Here is a 21,355-nt window from a genome sequence, read left to right as displayed (position 1 = left end):
AATAACCAACAATATGAGGGAAAATATTAGCAGGTGAGGTGATAATTTTTCTCTGCTTCCCAAAGTGTTGATTGCCTGTGTTTCTTCTAATATCCAGTCATTTGCCACTTAACAATGGAAGTACATTCTGAGAAATACATCGATAGGAAATTTCATTGTTGTGTGAACCTCATAGAGTGTGCTTACACAAACCTAGATGATACAGCTACTACACACCTAGGCTATATGATACAGCCTGTTGCTTCTAGACTACAGCACATGCCACCACACCTGGCTAATTTTTTCATTTTAGTAGAGACAGAGTTTCACCATGTTGGCCAGGCTGGTCTTGAACTCCTGACTTCAAGTAATTTTTCTGCCTTGGCCTCCCAAAGTGCTGGGATTACAGGCATGAGCCAATGCACCTGGCCAATTACTGTGATTTTTATCAGAGTTAAAAACAAACAGTTTTGTCCCAGGATTCAGAGAATATTTCGAATTTTATCCCTGGGTTATCTTATCGTTATTTTTCTCCTTCCCTCTGTCCTGAGACAGCTCGGGAATCTCTAAATGCTTTTAATATTGTGGTTCCAGGTAGAGAATGTCATGCGAAGTATTCAGCCTCAGGACTAGGTTACTTCTCTCTTCTCCCAGGTTTGTTAAGGGCCAAGAGATGGACAGAGAGTGAGAAAGTCATCTTGGTAAAGCAGACTCAGGGGCATTGGGATGAGTGGTTCAACTTTTTGCTTCCATTTTCCCTCTAGTGGGCTGAACTGGTCTTCAACAGCTAGCCACAGTCACTTCTTCCATACTTGTCTAGCGTGGGACCCCTGGCTGGGGTCCTTAGAATCATAGGATCACAGATAAGAAACAGCATATTGGAATAAAGTCAGCAGACCTGCAGCAGTGTGCAATACCTTCCACAGGGAATAAGGATTTTGCTCCGAGGTTGGGGATGTTGGTACCAATGTTTGGAACCCCAACTGCCCCAAAACCACTTACAGTATGCCCTTGGATCCTAACATTGTGACTGGAGGAGATGATCTGGCAAAAGGCCAGAGTATTCTGTGGAGCTGGACTGAAGTCATGAACTTCATGCCAGACTCCATTTGGGTAACCACATTACACAACTCCATTAGGGTTACTGTTCACATGCCCAAATTCAGCAAATTTGATCAATTTTGCTTATAATTTCTGGACATTTTATTTATGTGTCAAATTTGGGAGGTAATTTTTGTAGTTTGCTGTTCCCTGTAGATATTTTCAAAGTTGTCTTTCATTTACTTAAATAAAATAAAAAGATCATTTTGGCTGGGCTTGGTGGCTCACACCTGTAATCCCAGAACTTTGGGAGGCTTATGTGGGCAGATCGCTTGAACCCAGGAGTTTGAGACCAGCCTGGACAACATGGTGAAACTCTGTCTCTACAAAAAAATACAAAAATTAGCTGGGTGTGGTGGTGTGCGCCTGTGGTCCTAGCTACTTGGGAGGCTGAGGTGGGAGGATCATCTAAGCCTGGAGTTTTAGGCTGCAGTGAGGTGAGATTGTGCCACTGCCCTCCAGCCTGGGCAACAGAGTGAGATCCTGTCTCTAAAAAAAAAAAAAAAAAAAAAAAAGGAGTTGTTTTATAACCAGTGTCTGATAAATTGCAGTGTCTGAAATCTTGCTCCCCTCCCTCTCCCTCTTGTGGATGTCTGATCTTATTTGTTTGCTACTCTTAGAAAATCTTATTTTTGACGGGGCTCAGAGGTAGAAGCTTTCAGAGAAAACAGCCTCAGTCTTTTGGCAATCTGTTTCTAGTGTTTTTCTTTGACCTCCTTCATTTCCTTGGCCAAAAGTTTAGCATATTCTACAGCTTCTTCCTTATTTATTTATTTTTAGAATGCTGTTTCCTTGGAGCAATATGCTGATGTTTGAGTTGCCAGACATGTGAAGTAACACAATGGGGAATCTTGGGTGCTTTGGTCCTGGGTTTCTTACTTTCTTTGTTGAGGAGTTTTCTCACAATGTGCAGGAGAACATCATGTTCCTTAGAGAGGTTGAAACATTTGTAAATTCTCCTAGCTCTTATGGACCCCAGGTGATGAGGTACAGTTGTATTAGTCAGTCCAGAAATATACTTCCCTTCTTCTTTTCTTTCTTTTTTTAATCACTAACTTGAGAACATGCAGATTGGCATCCACAATGCAACCCCAAACAGATTTGTGCTTTCTTTATCTAGTTATTGGTCTATTACAAGAATACTCTTTCTCCATAGCAGGCAGACACGACCATGGTTAGGGACACCCGTTTTATGGGAAACCTTGTTTGTTGTCCCCACCACTGATTCAGACCACATAACCCTTCCACTATTCATTGAGAGTGTCAGCAGCCACATCTGTAGCCACACACTTCTCAAAAAAGGTACTAAGAAATATTTAAATAAAAATGTTATAGCCTTAACATGCTTTAAATTCAAAAGGATAAAATTACAAAACTTGCTTGAAAGATATTAAGACCTAAATGCAGGGAGAGATGTACCATGTTCATGAACTGGAAGACTTGGTATTGCAAAACTGTCAATTCTCCCAAGATGTATGTAAACATTTAAAGCAATCACTATCAAATTCCCAAAGAGGACTAGATCTTCACATTCTACCTCAGACTTACCTACTTTCCATTCTTCTTTTACCTTCTCTCCAATGCGCTTTCCAAATGAGAGGTATTAAGTAATTTTAAAAGGCTGCATCTCTCACCAGCAGGATTCGTCTCTTCATTATCTCTCACATCTGTTTCCTTGTTGCCTTTCCCATAGTCACTATGACTACTTCTTGTCCTTGGCCCGGACAAACTGATTTTTGGCGCCTGGGAGGTTCTCTGAGTGATGGAGCTATTGCTTTTGGCTCAGAAATGTTTGTCTTTCCCAACCTGGGCAACAAAGTGAGGCCCTATCTCTACATGAAATAAAAAATAAAAATTAGCTTGTCATGGTAGTGCATGCCTGTAGTCCCAGCTACTTGGGAGCTGAGGTGGGAGGATTGCTTGAGCCTGAGAGCTTGAGGCTGCAGTGAGCCATGATTGTGCCACTGTGCTCCAGCCTGGGAGACAGAGTAAGAACCTTCTTTAAAAAAAAAGAAAGAAAGAAATGTTTGTCTTTAAGGTTAGAATGAAAGAAAGGATCCAAGCAGCACACACTTGGGGTAAATGGGGCAGTAGTAAGACAAGGACAAGAGGTGAGGGGGGGTAAAGAAACATACAGATGCATTTGGTGTTGAAGTCTTTCTGCTCCTTCACTCTGGAGTAGTAACTTATGTTCACTGATTTCCAAGAAGGATGAGGAGCCAACCGAGGTAGAATAAACAAAAAATCCTACCACTATATGGGAGACTGCTTGCAAAGATGGCTGCAAAATGTCCCTCTATCCCTGTGTAAGCTTCCTCTGAAATGTAACTTTGCTGTCAGTCCATCAAGAGGTGGACTTTATTTCCTTTGAATCTGGGCTGTTCATGGGACTTGCTTTAGCCAGTTAGAAAGCAGAAGTAGCACCATGTGACTTCTGGCTCTAGGCCCCCAGAGGCTTTGCAGCTCCCACCTCTGTCCTCTAGGAAAGCTGCAGTCACCATATGGAAGATGAGAGACACAAAGAGATAAAAAGCCTTGACTGACAGTTGACACCAACTCTCAGACATGTAAGGGAGGCCACCTGAACCCTCAGGCCCTCATCAAACCATCTGATGATTCCTGGAACCACGTGACCCTAGAGAAACTACCCAGCTAAGCTGACCCACAGGGTCACGAACAAATAAAGTGGTGGTTGTGTTAAGCCAACTAAGTTTATAGCCATTTGTTCCCTGATAATAGATAGATAACTGATACAAAGTGTATCCTCAATTGGCATTCACTAGGGCCAGGAAAAAAAGGAAGAGACAGAGTGAGTTAGCAGGGCTCTGGGTCAGGTGCCTAATGGGATGCTCACTGTGAGGACGGCATGCAGCTAGCACTTCAAACCCACTTCAAGGAAGGAAAACAATTGTGTGGGGATGAAGAACCTCTATTGCTCTGTGACACAATGGGTCCCAGTGAGGCTTGGCAGGGTTCTCCTGACTGGGCACAGCAGGGTGAAGGAGGGACTCCTTTCTAGCCTGCGGTAGTGGTTATAATCCTGAGAGGGCCAGAGCATCAGTGTCTAGAACCTCTCAGCAAAGGGCATGATGTACAGGGATGGTAGGAATTTGTGTGGCCACCTTCTGCCCTAAAGCTGTCACTATGTCCCCATTCAGGTGGCCCATTAGAGGCAGGCAGATATGACATGTCCAGTGTGTATGGCCCTCCAGCTATGGGAGTCATGATTGGGATTGATTTGCAGCTATGCGTGGACTTTATTTGGTGGTTCCAGAAATGTGTGGGAAACATCAGCTTTCATGGACCCAAGCAAGAGGGGTCTTGTGTGTGAATGGACTTTGCACTCCTGACACTGAATCCAGTGGCAGAGTGTGGGCAGGAGGAGACAGAGGATGCTTGGGTGGCAGGTACTAACTGGCCATGTATGAAACCAGCACATCTGGAACTTCACGCCGGCCTCATATCGACATTATGAGATAGGCATTATTATGACTCCAGTTCAGATGAGGAAACTGGCTTAGAGAGGTTGTGTAATGTGCCCAAGGCCACCCAGCTCATTCGTCTGGAGGTGAAACTCTAATCTGGCTCGAACCACTATTACATACTGTCTTCCGAGGAGTGAGTTGTTTTCCTTTTTAATTTCTAAGAATGTTTGCCGCAATTAGACAGTGTTGCTCACTGTAGTAGTCTGTCCTCACACTGCTATAAAGAAATACCTGAGGCTGGGTAGTTTATAACGAAAAGAGGCTTAATCGGCTCACACAGGCTGTACAGGAAGCATGGATGGGGAGGCCTCAGGAAACTTACAATCATGGCAGAAGGGGAAGGGGAAGCAGGCATGTCTTACATAACAGGAACAGGAGGAAAAGGGCAAAGAGGGAGGTGCTGCGCATTTTTAAACAACTACATCTCATGAGAGCTCACTCACTATCATGCAAACAGCAAGGGAGAAATCTGCCCTGTGATCCAGTCACCTCCCACCAGGCCCCCTCCTCCAGCATTGGGGATTACAACTGGACATGAGATTTGGGCGGGGACACAAATCCAAACCATATCACTCACCAAGTAGCCCTCAAGGTCACTCTGACAGAAGGACTGTGGCTGAATTTCACGTTTTAGGAGGTTGGGTGGAGTTCCAGTGGTGACCACGAGGTGGTGTGGTCACCAGAAGATGCAGCAGTGTCAGGTCTGCATTGTGGGATAGGGGACTGCCCTGTCCCTGTTCTCAGAAGGCCTTTCTTCTCTGCAACTTGACAAAGGCAAAGAAAAGCATCCCAGACAATGCATACCACCCCATCTCTCATTATGGCCTGCTCCCCATGTTTGGCAGAGTTCTTTAGCCCAAGGGGAGAAATCACATTGACCGAGAGGTCATAACCCAAGAAAATACAAAGGATATCTAGACTTCTGCAAAGAAATGCTTTATTGGACAAGATTTTTTTTCTTTACAGGAAATGGTCCACTGAGGTACAGACAGAGGGGTGGTGTTCAGACCATTCCAGCACTGAGCTGCTGAAACATGGGCCTCCTTGGCCGTTCTTCCTCGCATACTCTCTAGAGTGTACCCGACACACAGCTGATTTCAGTAAATGTTTGGATAAGTGATAACATAGACTATAATGAAAACAACAATAGTGCTAATGATGAACTCATATTGAACATGTAAAATATGCCATGGATGGCCATGGATTTGTTCATTTAATTCTCACATGTTAACGAACAGGCTAAGTCACTTGCCCAGGGTTCCGTGAGCAGTGGGAGAGATGAATGAGTGATTGAACGATGGGGATAAATGGCGTCATTGTCATGTGCTTTCAGGTTCAGCCTCAGTTTGTGTAACAGAAGAGTTAGGGAGAAGGGAGGCCACCGTGGGAGTTGAGGGACATAGGGAGGCAGAGTTTCTCTGACAGGTGGGTGGCCAGAGGGTGGGAAGGAGCAGTAGGGTGGGCAGGGTGGCTGTGTGTGTGGCACTGCAGCAGGGCGAGGGGGCAGGGCACCATGTTCTCACCTCACGACCCAACAGGAGCCCAGGCAGCACCGAGTGCATGTGAGCCAAAGCCATTGTGGGCCATTTATGGATTAAAGCCATGTTGTTGGTTAAGGCAAATACTTGAGTGAGAAATCATGGGAAGATCACCGGCCTCAGTTGCTTTGCAGCTGGAGAAATCCAGAGGCTCTCCTGCCCTCTGTGATGTGGAAGGAACCAGGACAAAGGATGTGCCTTCCTTAAGACCCCTTCTCAGTGGTAGATAAATCGTCCAAGAATGGGCCCCTTTCCCAAACTTTGCACTTCCTTTTTCAACTGGGAACTGGAGAGATCATTCGTTTCTTCCTAGAACTTTGTCAGCAACTGGAATGTGTTGCCACGAGAAGAAAGGCCGTGGGTGCTCAGTGTCTGCAAGCTTCGCCTTGGGCAACCTTGCCCTGTGTCCTACTCCTCCTGCTCTTCTTCCTGCGGGCTATATGTGTGCCTCTGTCTCCACAGCCTGTCTCAGTGGATCAGTGATTCTGGCCCCAACTCACTGCTGCTTTTTCTCTGAGCGCCAGATTTGTCTCTTCCTCCACCTGGGCCAGAGCAGTTCATAAGCTCATTGTACCTGCAAAGAGAGCCACCTGAGCCATCGTGGCAGGGGCAGATGTCTGCACCCAGAGTGTCTGAGCTGGAGGTGGGCAGTCCTCCTCCCACCGGGAGAAGCTCCCTCAGCCTCCTCCTCATGGCTTCCAGGCCTGGCCCATGGACCTGGCTGTGGGAATCTTAGTAAAGTGTGTGCTTTCCTTTTCAGTTGCAGTTCTTAGAAAAACAATGCCCAGATGTTATCTAAGCAGGTAGTAGAAACACCAACCAAGGTCAAATCATCCCAAACCACAGACGTTTGTCAGCTGCCCTTGTACTTGACAGGCGAGCGCTGCAGAAGTTGAACTGTAGCCCTACAGCCCTGGGGCTGTTAAGTAAAGCCCAGGTCCCAGGTCCCAGGTCCCACCCCTGCTGTTTCTGGCTGGTCTACCTGTCTCATTTGGCTCTGTCTCCTTCCCCAGCGTGCTGGACTCCCTGTCCTTTCTGGTCACATATGATGCAGTTCAGCCCAGGCCTGTCCTGCCAAGCACTGCCTGGCTGGGGTCCAGCCCCTTCACTGGTATTTAGCAGGATCCTCCTTCCTTTGTACACAAAGCCTCCTTTCTGTTCAGCCTTTCTCAATAACTACCCAGGCACCATCTGCTCCAGATTTGAAACCTGGGAGTCGGGTCTGCTCAGACTTAACTCTTTAAAAATCCTTGCCCTCCCCCACCAACCAGAACAGGTACAAGGCACTGAACCAGCCTGTGGCATTTGTCCCTCCCTCACCCCAGGTCCCGGTCACCCCTGCCCACACCTCCCTGGGTCTTCCTGATTCTCTGATCCTCTGCACAGCCCCAGCTGTGGGGCTCACCGGCTGCTTACCATCTCCACTGTTCTTCTCTGCCTGGTCACCATCTCCGTCTTCCCCGTGTTCACGCCAATCCATTTCCACTTCTGTCTGAGCTTCATCCTACTCATCAGCAGGTGACTCTGAGGGTGACTTACTGAAAAGACTGAGGCCATCTGACATGAGATTGTCCACGTTCTCCCCTTGGACCCGAATATTTTCCACGCTTTCTCCCTCCCTCTCACTTCAAAGAAAGAACTACCCTCTACCTCTCCAATGCTTTCACTAGCATTGGTTCTTCTAGGGGAAGAAACACAGACTTTTTGGGGTTCAAATCCTAACTTTACCATCTTTTACAGCTATGTGTCCTTGGTAAAATTATTTGACTTCCCTGTACCTCGATTTCTTAATCTGTAAAATCAGGACAATACTCTCTGCTTCTGTGTGTGTGTGTGTGTGTGTGTGTGTGTGTGTGTGTGTGTGTGTTTGGAGTCGTGTACTGCATGCAAAAACGTTGACACTTACTGGGCCTGAGTTACAGCACATTATTCTGGTCCTGCTCTCTCTGACACCTATCCTCTGTAAAGGCACAAATATTCTACCATCCAATCGGCATGCATTTATTGAACATCTGCTCTGAGTCCGTCCCTGTTCTAGGTGCAGGGGGTACAGAATTGAGGCAATCATTCCAGAGTTTTCACCTAATAGTCACATACCCTTTTCCTCCTTGATCTCAGGGTCTCATTTTGTGAACCCATCAGGGAGCACATGCTCTAGGAAGCTGAGTTCATCCTCCCCTCCAGGGAGAAATCATGACTGATCAGAGCCAACTGCGCTCATCCTCTTCTACTTTGGTTTAGGGGTGGACCCTTGATCTTGTCTGGCCAGGGATAGAAAAGGGGAAGTTGACTAGGGATTCTGGAAGATTCTAAACAGATGTGAAGATCAAAGTCCTTTCTCTTCCTTCTGACATGGTTGAGTTGGATGTGAAGGCTGGAGCTGTGGCAGCCATTCTTTGGTGTGAGAAGAACAAATGTCAACCTCAGGCTCTGATGTTGCTGAGCTGCTGAATGTGCATTTATGTGGGGACACAGATGTCCTTGATTGTCTAAATCACGTTTCATTGCTTCATCTGTCACATGCAGCTGAAAATGTCCTGCCACAAGCAGGAAGCAAGATGGATATGGTCCCAGCCATCAGATAGCTAATGTTTGTCATTAGGGAGATAGAAAATAAATGAGAAATAAATACATAGTATTAACATAAAAACTGGTAATTGCTATAAAGAGGACTAATAGAGGCAAGGGGACCCAGCCTGATAAAGGAACACAGACTTTCTAAAGAGGCAGCGCTCGGACAGAGGCCTGAATGAAGCGACATCATAGCAGATGAAGATCTCCAGGCAGGAGGAACAGCACATGCAAAGCCCTGGAACAAACTGGGACCTCGGAAGAATACCAGTGTGACTGGAGCAGGGGACACCAAGGAGAGAGGGACTAGATCTAACCAGGGTTAGATCACAGGCGATCAGTGGGCACCCATCGGTAGGTCTGAACAAGGGGATTGCGTGATCTGCCTTTGGTTTTCGAAGGACAACTTGACTGCTGAGTGGGGAATAGGCTGGGTCATCAATCATTAGAGCGGGACTAACCAGGAAGCTCCCTCAGTGGTTCAGGTGGGGAATGATAGTCCCAGGGGAGGGTGGAGGGGGATGGTGAGGCGTGTCAGATGTTTTAAGCAAAGCTTGCCAATTGATGTGATGTAAGGACCCAGGGGAGTCAAGGGTGGCTGTTTTTTTTTTGTTTTTTTGTTTTTTTTGGCCTGGGAATTGAAGTTGATGGTAAGGACATTTATTGAGATAATTAAATTGGGGAGGGAGCAAGGGCTTCCTTTTGGTGGGAGAGATGATTTGAAAATCAACAACTCTCTTTCAGGTATGCTTAAGTTTCCTATTAGACCTCAGGGAAGTGAAGAAGTGTGGGCAGTTGGTCAGAAGAATCCAGAGTTTACATTGGAGGGACAGGTGCTCTTTGTAAATCTGAATTTGGGATTATTGCCTATGATGGTAACTAAAACCATGGGACTTGCTGATTGTCGGCGAGGAATGGGGATAGAAAGGGAAGAGAAGATGCTGAGGAAGAAACTCCCAGGAATCCCGTGTTTAGAGGGCAGCGCAGGAGGAAGCAGGCGAGAAGAGAGAGTGGCCAGCGGGCTATAAAGACAGTTGGGAGCATTCATTCTAGAACCCAAGGAAATAAAGCGATGTGAGGAAACGGGGCTGATCCAGTGCTGCTGGCAGGTCAGGGAAGATGAGAATTGAGACTGACTCTTGGATTTGGCATCCTAGACAGAGTCCTTTCAGTACTATTGGGGGCAGGAGGAGCCTAATTTGAGAAGAACCAGGAGAGAGGTGAGGAAACAGATAAGGGAACACAGGGAGGTAGGTGGGTTTGATGTGGGAGCACAAAGGAGTTCCCCTCTGACAGCTTCTCCTTCCTCACTGAGGCATGAGGTTACTGCTCAGCATCGGGCGAGGAGAAGGCATGGCTGCAGCCTGGAAGAAGTGAAGAGACTGACTGGGATATGCAGCAGGACGACCAGGAGCTGTGAGGGCCACCAGTGGGCTGCGGCCATGAGCGGGGAGCAAGATGAGGCAGCACAGCAGAGGTTTGTGATATTCTTCAACATGGCTCAGCTGCTTGGACACAAAGAGGAGGAGGGGAAACCTGAATTTAACTAGAATTTGGTCCCCCTGCCCCAGGTAAGTATGAGAGAGGCGGTAGGGTTGAGAGCAGATGCAGTGGTGGCAGATACATAGCGTTCACTGTGGCAGGCAGAGTCTCATTGTTCTACAGTACTTGCTTACCAGACCTGTGGGTCTCAAACAGACCTAGGAGTAGGTTCCATTATCATCTCCATTTTACAAGTGAGGAAACAGTGAGGAAATAGAGGCACAGAGGAGAAATAACTTGCTCAGGTTGCAAAGCCAGTATGTCATGGAGCCAGAATATGGACTCAGGCGGTTTTGGTTGGATAATCCCCGCTCTTAACCCTGTGCTGCATTGGTGCTTGCCCTCCCGGCTACATGCAGGGGAGTGATTTCAGTGAGGAGATATAGGAATGCAGCTGATGTAACAAAATGCAATGGCTCAAATTAAATATATTTCCTTTTTCTTTCTTAATACTCTGGGGAAGATGTTCTAGATGGGTATAAGTTAGGGTCTCAGGCTTCCAAGATCACTGTGGTTATCATCACTGCCATTCTGAACCCTGTTCCTATGCACACATCCTATCCACTCATGTCCCATTGGCTGGAACTCTGTCACATGACTGCACCTAGCTGCAAGGGAGGCTGGGAAGTGTGGTCTGGTGTGTGCTTAGTAGGAGTTCCTGACACATGGACCATGAACTCTAAGCTGGACAGTGAGAGAAGTACAGAACAGTGAAAAAGTGGTAGGATTCATGGATCATGAATGGGAGGTCTTGATGAGCACAAAAAATTGTCAGAGTTGGGTAACTTGAGGGAATAAGCTGGAAAAATAGTAGTCAGTGGCTGGTCTGAGCATAGGATGTTTGAGATGTAAGTTTTGCAAGTAGTACAGCAACATTTCCTTGTAATGACAAAGGTTGAGTTATGAACATAGAAGTAGATGACTGAGGTAGGGTGAGGAAGGTGAAGTGAGGAGATCAAAGATGTGTTGATGTTATAAAGAAGCAGGGCAGGATAGACCACAGGGAGTCCAGAGCTGACAGCTCCAGTAAAGGAACAGGCCCTCTCTAAAATATGCAGGACCCAGGACAAAGAATGCAAGTGGAGGCCCACGTATGTTAGGTCTAAATATTTAAAAGTTATGAGTCAAGCCATCAGACTTTAAATAAAAATCTGACTTTAAATATGTCTGTCTTCGTACCTTAGTAAATGTACCTTCATAACCTCCTGGAAGATTAAATGTGAAATGAAAATTCTAACTCTTTGGAATTTATGGACTTCTAGCCCCAGGCCATGGGCCACTACTCTTCCAAGTCTTCCCCACACTGTCGGGGCTCCAGGTCCTCACAGCCAAGCTCCAGCCACATCCACATCTGGAGGACAGATGCAGGGAGGAGGCAACCCATACAGGTCCTGAAAGCTGGCATAGTGCTGGTTGGGCAGAGCACTTGGAGCAGAGCCCAGAGGAGGGGCATAGGGGATAGCACATCACTGGTTTTACCGTGTTTCCCACCATTCAGAAGCAGCTGGTTTAGAACAGAGGGATGGCCTTTTGAAGACTCAGTTACAACACCATCTAGGTGGCAATGCCTTGCAGGGTTGGGGAAGCATTCTCTGGGAAGCTCTATATGCTCTGAATCAACATTCACTAAAGGTGTTCCTTCTCCCATAGCCGGGTTTCATGGGCCTAGAGTCAGGCGGTAGAAATGAGGGTGGCACCATTCATTATTACCCCTAGTCACCCACAGCAAAAGTTTTACTTCCTGTTCCTGTGACCTTATGCTGTGCATGCTGCTAAGTCTTAGTTTCAGATGAAAGAATGCTTCTACTGGGAGACACAACAGTTAAGACTACCCAGTCATTGTGGGTTCTTCATGCCTCTGAATCAACAGGCAAAGATGGGAGTTACTATGCTGGCTGAGGTGACTGATCCTCACTGCCAAGGGGAAATTCAACTGCTGTTACACAATGGAGTAAGGATTGGAGCTCTCTTAGGGCATCTCTTAGTATTACCACGCCTTGTGATTAAGGTCAGTGGAAAACTACAACAACCCAATTCAGACAGGAGCTACCAATGGCACAGACACTTCAGGAATGAAGGTTTGGGTCACTCCATCAGGTAAGGAACCATGGTCATCTGTGATATTTGCTGAAAGTAAAGGGAATACAGAATGAGTAGTGAAAGAAAATAGTTATAAACATGAGCAATGACCATGTAAACAGTTACAGAAATGAGGACTGTAATTATCATGAATATTTCCTCCTTATTTTGTTATGAATATATTTTTTGTGTGTATATAATATTTGTTTCCTTTCCTTTCTTATTCCTTTTTCTGGAACATAATATATATTGACTTTATATCATAGTATTTAAGTATTGATAATTTTACATCAAGTATTTAAGTTATGATATATCAAGAGGAGAAGTAAACATCATTCAAGGATTTTACCTCTCTTATGGGGAAAGGGTTATTAAGTGTTTTTTTTTTTTTTTTTTGTCGTATGCAGGATAGTTGTAACATGTTAGGTGAAATAATGCCCTTGTTATTGTCTTGTCTTTATTTGGAAATTAAGTGTGATATACACTTTACAGATACACTGTGTGTCTTTAAATCACAGTCAAGTAGACACAGGGTGGACTTGTGGTGGCTAATTTTATGTGTCAAATTTGATTGGGCCATGAATTGCCCAAATACTTGGTTAAACATTATTCTGGGTATATGATATTTTTTGGCTGTGTTCCCACCTAAATCTCATCTTGAATTCCCACATGTTGTGGGAGGGACTTGGTGGGAGGTAATTGAATCATGAGTTCAAGTCTTTCTCATGCTGTTCTCCTGATAGTGAATAAGTCTGATGCTGTCTGATGGTTTTAAAAAGAGGAGTTCCCCTGAACAAGCTCTCTCTCTTTGCCTGCTGCCACCAATGTAAGATGCGACTTGCTCCTCCTTGCCTTCCGCCATGATTGTGTGGTTTCCCCAGTCATGTGGAACTGTAAGTTCAATAAAACCTCTTTCTTTTGTAAATTGCCCAGTCTCAAGTATGTCTTTATCCGCAGCACGAAAATGGACTAATACAGTAAATTGGTACCAGTAGAGTGGGGTGCTGCTGAAAAGATACCCAAAAATGTGGCATCTACTTTTTAACTGGGTGACAGGCAGAGGTTGGAATAGTTTGGAGGGTTCAGAAGAAGATAGCAAAATGTGGGAAAGTTTGGAACTTCTTAGAGACTTGTTGAATGGCTTTGACCAGAAGCCTGATAGTGATATGGACAATAAGGTCCATACTGAGGTGGTCTCAGATGGAGATGAGAAACTTGTTGAGAACTGGACCAAAGGTGACTCTTGTTATGTTTTAGCAAAGAGAATGGCAGCATTCTGTCCCTGCCCTGGTACCCCCCAAATTGATACCCTGTACACCCCAAATTGGAGGAGATTTTTGGAAATTTGAACTTGAGAGTGATGAATTAGGGTATCTGGTGGAAGAAATTTCTAAGCAGCAAAGAATTCAAGAGGTAACTTAGGTGCTGTTAAAGGCATTCAGTTTTATAAGGGAAGCAGAGCATAAACATTCAAATCATTTGCAGCCTGACAATGTGATAGAATACAAAAACCCATTTTCTGAGGAGAAATTGAAGCCGGCTACAGAAATTTGGAAAAGTAACAAGGATGAGGCTGGAAACCATCATTCTCAGCAAACTAACACAGGAACAGAAAACCAAATACTGCATGTTCTCACTTATAAGTGGCGATTGAACAATGAGAACACATGGACACAGGGAGGGGAACATCACACACCTGGGCATGTCGGAGGGTTGGGGGCAAGGGAAGGAATAGCATTAGGAGAAATACCTAATGCATGCAGGGCTTAAAACCTAGATGATGGGTTGATAGGTGCAGTAAACCACCATGACACATGTATACCTATGTAACAAACCGGCATGTTCTGCACATGTATCCCAGAACTTAAAGTGTAAAAAATAAAAAAAATTAGAAAAAACAGTGACAAGGAGCTGAATGTTAATCACCAAGACAATGAGGAAAATATCTCCAGGGCATGTCAGAGACCTTTGTGACAGCACCTCCCATCACAGGCCTGGAGGCCTAGGAGGAAAAGGTGTTTTTGTGGGCCGGGCCCAGTGTCCCCATGCTGTGTGCAGCCTAGGGACTTGGTGCCCTGTGTCCCAGCCACTCCAGCTGTAGCTGAAAGGAGCCAGTGTAAAGCTCAGGCCATGGCTTCAGAGGGTGCAAGCCTCAAGTCTTGGTAGCTTCCACGTGGTGTTGAGCCTACAAGTGCGCAAAAGTCAAGAATTGAGGTACGGGAACCTCTGCCTAGATTTCAGAAGATACATGGAAATGCCTGGATGCCCAGGCAGAAGTTTGCTGCAGGGGCAGGGCTCTCATGGAGAACCTCTGCTAAGGCAGTGTGGAAAGGGAATGTGGGATCAGAGTCCCCATACAGAGTCCCTACTGGGGCACTGCCTAGTTGAGCTGTGAGAAGAGGGCCACAATCCTCCAGACTCCAGAATGGTAGATCCACTGATAGCTTGCACTGTGTGCATGGAAAAGATGCAGACGCTCAACACTAGCCCATGAAGGTAGCTGGGAGGGAGGCTGTACCCTGCAAAGCCACAGGGATGGAGCTGCCCAAGACTATGGGAACCTACCTCTTGCATCAGCATGACCTGGATATGAGACATGGAGTCAAAGGAGATCATTTTGGAGGTTTAAGATTTGACTGCCCCACTGGATTTCAGACTTGTATGGGGCCTGTAGAACCTTTGTTTTGGCCGACTTCTCCCATTTGGAATGGCAGTATTTACACAATGCCCGTACTCCTACTGTGTCTAGAAAGTAACTAACCTGTTTTTGATTTTACAGGCTCATAGGTGGACAGACTTGCCTTGTCTCAGATGAGACTTTGGGCTGTGGGCTTTTGGGTTAATGCTGAAATGAGTTAAGACTTTGGGGGTCTGTTGGGAAGGCATGATTGGTTTTGAAATGTGAGGACATGAGATTTTGGAGGGGCCAGGTTGGGATGATATGGTTTGTCTGTGTCCCCACCCAGATCTCATCTTGAATTCCCACATATTGTTGGAGGGACCCGGTGGGAGGTAATTGAATCATGGGCGCAAGTCTTTCTCATGCTGTTCTCATGATAGTGACTAAGTCTTATGAGATCTGATGGTTTTAAAAAGAGGAATTCCCCACACAAGCTCTCTGTCTTTGCTTGTTGCCATCTATGTAAGATGTGACTTGCTCCTCTTTGCCTTCCAGCATGATTGTGAGGCTTCCCCAGCCACATGGAACTGTAAGTCCAAGTAAACATTTCTTTTGTAAATTGCCCAGTCTCAGGTGTGTCTTTATCACCAGCGTGAAAACAGATTAATACAGTGTACCTGTAAGGTTGTTTCCCAGTGAGATTAGCATGTGAGTTGGTGGACTAAGTAAAGCAGACTCCTCTCTCTAATGTAGGTGGGCATCACCCAGTCTGTTGAAGTCTTGAACAGACACAAAAGCAGAGGAAGGGAGAATTTGCTCTCTCTCTCTCTCTCTGGCTGACTGTGCTGGGCCATTGGTCCTCTGCTCTTTGGGACTTACCATGTTTCTCAGGCCTTTAGACTCAGAGTGAAACTATCTCATCTGCTCTCCTGGATCTCCAGCTTGCAAAAGGCAGATTGTGAGGCTTCTCAGCCACCATAATCACATGAGATAATTCCTTATAAATAAATATCCAATTGGTTCTATTTCTCTGGAAAACAAAAGAGCACAACTGGCAATTGGATTTATTATTGAATTTCACTTGATTATATACCTCACTTTCAAGAACTCTCTATAAATAGTAATAAACACAGTTTTTGAAAGTGAAGCAATTAAATTTAAACATATATAAACTCAAAGATTTCGATCAGCCTAAAACCTCCTTCAGCTGATAAACAACTTCAGCAGTTTCAGGATACAAAATCAATGTACATAAAAATCACTAGCATTTCTATGTGCAAACAACAGCCAAGCCAAGAGTCAAATCAGAATGGCAATCCCACTCACAATTGCCATAAAAAGAATAAAATACCTAGGAATACAGCTAACCAGGGAGCTAAAAGATCTCTACAATGAGAATTACAAAACACTACTCAAAGAAATCAGAGAAGACACTAACAAATGAAAAAACATCCCATGCTCATGGATAGGAAGAATCAAAGCATTAAAATGGCCCTACTGCCCAAGGCTATTTACAGATTCAATGCTATTCCTATCAAACTACACAATATTCTTCACAGAACTAGAAGAAAACTATCTTAAAATTCATATGGAACCAAAAAAGAGCCTGAGTAGCCAAGGCAATCTGAAGCAAAAAGAACAAAGCTGGAGGCATTGAGTTACCCAACTTCAAACTATACTACAGGGCTACAGTAACCTAAACAGCATGATGCTGGTACAAAAACAGGAACACAGACCAATGGAACAGAATGGAGAGCCCAGAAATAAGGCTGTACACCTACAACTATGTGAATCTTCGACAAAGCTGACAAAAACAAGCAATGAGGAAAAGACTCCTTATTCAATAAATGGTGCTGAGATAACTGGCTAGCCACATCCAGAATATTAAAACTGGACCCCTTCCTTATACCATATACAAAAATTAACTCAAGATGGATTAAAGACTTAAATGTAAAACCAGAAACTATAAAAATACTGGCAGACAACCTAGGCAATCAATACCATTTGGGACATAGGAACTGGCAAAGATTTCATGACAAAGACACCAAAAGCAATCACAACAAAAGGAAAAATTGACAATGGGATCTAATTAAACTTAAGAACTTCTGCACAGCAAAAGAAATTATCAACAGAGTAAACAGAAAACCTACAGAATGGGAGAAAATATTTGCAAAATATGCATCAAACAGAAGTCTAATATCCAGCATCTATAAGGAACTTAAATTCATAAGAGAAAAACAAACAACCCTATTAAAAAGTGGGCAAAGGACATGAACAGAAACTTCTCAAAAGAAGACATACATGTGGCCAACAAGCATATGGAAAAAAGCTCAAAATCATGAGAGAAATACGAATAAAATCCACAATGAGATACCATCTCACACCAGTCAGAATGGCTACTAATAAAATATAAAAAATAACAGATGCTGGCAAGGTTGCAAATAACAGGGAACACTTATACACTGTTGGGGGGAATGTAAATTAGTTCAACCATTGTGGAAGACAGTGTGGCAATTTCTCAAAGACCTAGAGAGAGAAATGCCATTTGACTCAGCAATCCCATTACTGGGTATATACCCAAAGGAATATAAATTGTTCTGTTATAAAGACACATGCACATTTATGTTCATAGCAGCACTATTCACAATAGCAAAGACATGGCATCAATGTAAATGCCCATCAATGACAAATTGGATAAAAAAAATGTGGTATACATACACCATGGAATACTATGCAGCCATAAAAAAATAATGAGATCATGTTTTTCATGGGAACATGGATGGAGCTGGAGGCTATTATTCTTAGCGAACTAATTCAGGAACAGAAAATCAAATACAGCATGTTCTTACTTATAAGTGGGAGCTAGATCATGAGAACTATGAACACAAAGAAGGAAACAACAGACAATGGGGTCTACTTGAGGGTGGGGGGTGGGAGTAGAGAGAGAACCAATAACTATTGGGTACTGGGCTTAATACCTGGTTGATGAAATAATTTGTACAACAAACCCCCATGACATGAGTTTACCTCTGTAACAAACCTTCACATGTACTCCCGAACCTAAAGTTCTTTTTTTTTTAAAAAAGATCATACATAATAAAGAATTTTGACATGAAAAGAACCTTAAAAAATAAAAATACATAAAATATTACAAAATTATATAGGGAATGACACAGAGATGACTCAGAGAGAAACAATTAGCTTTGATAACTTGAAAAACAAAAATACATTAACAAAATTTCTGTGCAAAAAAAATGGACTTAATGAAATGTTAGCAGAGCAACAGTAGAAGGGGGTTACTGCTGGATGCTAGTATTTTTAACAGAAAAAGTGAAGGTGGTGGTGACTTTTAGCAGATCAGCATTTACCTGTTGACCAGTGACTTAGGTGTTGCTTTTATGTTCTGTTGTGAACCAGTCACATGACTGGAGGAGTTAACTTTCTTCCTCTGGGGGAAAGATTGCATGGTCAGCCTGAAAAAATTACTAAATAAAAATTACCTGGACACTTGCTGAAAATACAGATGCTCTGGCTCTGGCCCAGAGATTCAGGTTCAGCAGATTCAGGGCGGTGCCTGGGAATCTGCATTTTATCGTCTTCAAGGCTGAATATGATGAGAAGATAAGTTTGGAAAAAACAGTAAAAGATGGTTGCAGATACTGTAAAATGTTTTGCTAGCTAGCAGGGAATGTCAATACAGATAGCTTTAAGCAGGAAAAAAAATTTGTAAAACATTGTGTTTTTTAGTTTTTTTCAAGTAATATAAGGTTATAAGGGGAAAAATACCAAAATGAACAATAATTTTCCTGACTAAATAATGAACCAAAACTCTTTCCCCAAAGCAACCACTAGTAAGTTGCTTGTGATTCCTTCCAGAACCACAAGACTATGGCTACATAATATTCTAATATACTACAGTGTATAAAGAATAATATACATAAATATACATAAATATACCTGGTCTTTATGTACCTATTTGTGATAAAAGGAAATATACTAGGCTGTTCCATACCTCTTGTCGCTTCAAAAATTTTCTAGGCAATTGTTATACGCCAGCACACACAGAACTACGTCCTTTCTTTACACAGCTGCATAGCTGGTTTTCTGCTGTGTGTGAACCACAGTAATCACTGTTGATGGGCACTTCAGTGGCCTTCAGTTTTCTGCTATTACAAAAATACACTGCAATGAGCATCCTTTCTCAGATGCCTTAGTGAACTTTTGCAAGAATGTCCATGGGGTTACTTCTTAGCAGCTGGGTTTACAAAGGATATGTGCATTTACAAATTTGATGAATATTACCAAATTCCCTGCAGAGAGGTTGCACTTATCTATAATCTCACTATTGGCATATGAGAGTGCTCATTCTCCATGCCCTCACCAGCACTGAGTTTCATCAAATTTTTTTTTTTTTTTTTTTTTTTGAGATGGAGTCTCACTGTGTCACCCAGGCTGGAGTGCAGTGGCGCGATCTCGGCTCACTGCAAGCTCCGCCTGCTGGGTTTGCGCCATTCTCCTGCCTCAGCCTCCCGAGTAGCTGGGACTACAGGTGCCCACCACCATGCCCGACTAATTTTTTGCTATTTTTAGTAGAAATGGGATTTCACTGTGTTAGCCAGGATGATCTCGATCTCCTGACCTCGTGATCTGCCCGCCTTGGCCTCCCAAAGTGCTGGGATTACAGGTGTGAGCCACCGCGCCTAGCCTCAAATTTTAGTATTTTATTCTGTAGTCAAGCAAAAACTCATGTTTTCTTTTTAAACAAATACTTTTCAGTTTTGACACTGCTTTTGATTTAAAGGGCTTGAGAGATCTGTTCTTTTGCCCCTTCCACTACAGAACTATGATCTATTTCTTGCTGTTCTCCATCTCTGCTGGTTCCTATCTGAATCCAAGCATCAAAGAGAGTAAGAATTCCTTTTCCCCTAACCACATTTTTCTTGCTTTCTCACAGACAGATCCAGGTTATCCTTTCCTCCTGCTGCTTTCACATGGTTCCCTGTCCTGTTGGTTGCAGGTCCAATGTCTGACATCATGAAAGGGCGTGGAGGACTCTTGAGTTGATGACACTAAGCTTCTGCTCTGGGGCCGCCCCTAGTTCCTTGCAGAGCTTTCTTTTGATTGGACCAGGAGATAAAGATACATCAGTGTAAAAGCCCTGCTGAGCAGCAATCCCATTGCCTTCAGTGGCACCTAATCCACTTGAGCTCTTCCTGGCTCTCTCACGGGTCACTGGCTTTGAGGACGCAGGCTGCTGGGGTGGCGGTGCCTGCTAACAGGCCAGAGACTGCGCAGAACCCAGGGAACAAGAGTGGTGGCAGGAAAGGGAAGGGGCCTTGTTGACTCACTCACTGGGCAGCAAGTGCTTAGTGACAAGCAGTAAACAAAGGCAGCGGCAACAGTGCTGGTGGCAGGGAGCTCCGTGGACAGACTTGCAAGAGACCCCTGCTCCTTGTTGGAAAGTTGTTCAATGATGAAGGCCTAGACCCGGTCACGGAGACTTTCAGATGCAGCCTTTAACGAAGGACACAGGTATTCCTTATTGTTATTCAGTTTTCTCCTATAAATCTGGGTCAGGGAAAGGGCAAACTTCTTACTGGGTCTAGGTATCCGGAATAAGAAGAACACAGCTGGGCAAGGACCTGTGTCAGTGCCCTTTGTGCTATTATTTGTAGTATTATCTGTTCCAGGTCATTGGCTAAGCCTGATAGACATTGTATTTCTGTTTTAGCAATAAAGAATGGGCTCAGACTAGAAAACATGGACTTTAGAATCAGAACAACCCCTGTTTGAATCACTGCTTTGCTATTCAGCATCTGTGCAAATTCAAATGACTCTTTTAACTTTCCTAAGACTCATTTTTCTCACCTGTAAAATGGGGATAATAATGCCCCATGTGTTACGATGTTGTTGAAGATTCATGGGGTGACATGTGTAAGGCACTTAGAACATACTTGGAGCATCTGAGTAGCCCAGTAAATGGTGGCTGTCACTATCTTTCAGAAGCAAGTGTTTTGTTATTGCTTAAAGAGTATCAGTGGTTTAAAGTAAGAAGTCTCAGGCTATGTCTAGCTGACTTCCAGAAAACAATGGAAAAGAAATGATTCACCTGGCTTTATTTGTATGCTTAAAGGAAAGAAAAAAACTCAGTTGAGGTTTTCAACAGTTTAAACAACTTTTTTTTTTTTTAAAGCAACAGTTGAGTTCAAAGATGAGTCATGCCTATTTCTCCTGGCTAAATCCTATGATTTGCTATAGGTTGTAGCTAAAACCAATTAAGTAGTTTATTAATTCAACAAGAACTTACTTGGTATCTCCTGGGACCAAGCCACATGCTAGATGCTGGGGATGTCTCCCCCTGGCCCAGAGGATCTTCCAGATCATAGGAGAGTGGGAGTTGGGGGGCAGAATGTTGGACCTGCATGAAACCTGGCAGTGAT

General features: G+C 44.2%; 1 protein-coding gene and 2 long non-coding RNA genes across 8 annotated transcripts in view; 1 reads left to right on the top strand and 2 right to left on the bottom strand.

The window, feature by feature from the left end:
* Positions 1-5,485: 5,485 nt before the first annotated feature.
* On the bottom strand, positions 5,486-8,688 carry LOC123575561 (uncharacterized). The gene is made up of 2 exons (XR_006700872.3): positions 7,520-8,688; positions 5,486-6,677 (listed from the first exon to the last, which is right to left on the bottom strand). It is a non-coding gene; the product is annotated as an uncharacterized lncRNA (long non-coding RNA).
* Positions 8,689-13,718: 5,030 nt separating this feature from the next.
* LOC141407602 (uncharacterized) lies at positions 13,719-18,528 on the bottom strand. Its single transcript, XR_012417247.1, has 2 exons — positions 18,416-18,528; positions 13,719-15,945 (listed from the first exon to the last, which is right to left on the bottom strand). It is a non-coding gene; the product is annotated as an uncharacterized lncRNA (long non-coding RNA).
* A 1,787-nt stretch (positions 18,529-20,315) lies between these two features.
* The window catches only part of FRMPD2 (FERM and PDZ domain containing 2), a 128,639-nt gene continuing 127,599 nt past the window's right edge, over positions 20,316-21,355 (top strand). For all 6 annotated transcript variants that reach the window (XR_012417245.1, XR_012417244.1, XR_012417246.1 and 3 more), the window contains exon 1: positions 20,316-20,447. Coding sequence is in view for 3 of the 6 variants with exons in the window: in XM_045399921.3 (XP_045255856.2) it covers positions 20,423-20,447 (25 nt within the window). In the remaining 3 variants the exon portion in view is untranslated. The remainder of the gene's footprint in view (positions 20,448-21,355) is intronic.

This window comes from Macaca fascicularis, chromosome 9 (genome assembly GCF_037993035.2).
Source record: "Macaca fascicularis isolate 582-1 chromosome 9, T2T-MFA8v1.1".
Lineage (NCBI taxonomy): Eukaryota > Metazoa > Chordata > Mammalia > Primates > Cercopithecidae > Macaca > Macaca fascicularis.
This window is presented reverse-complemented; position numbering and strand designations above follow the sequence as displayed.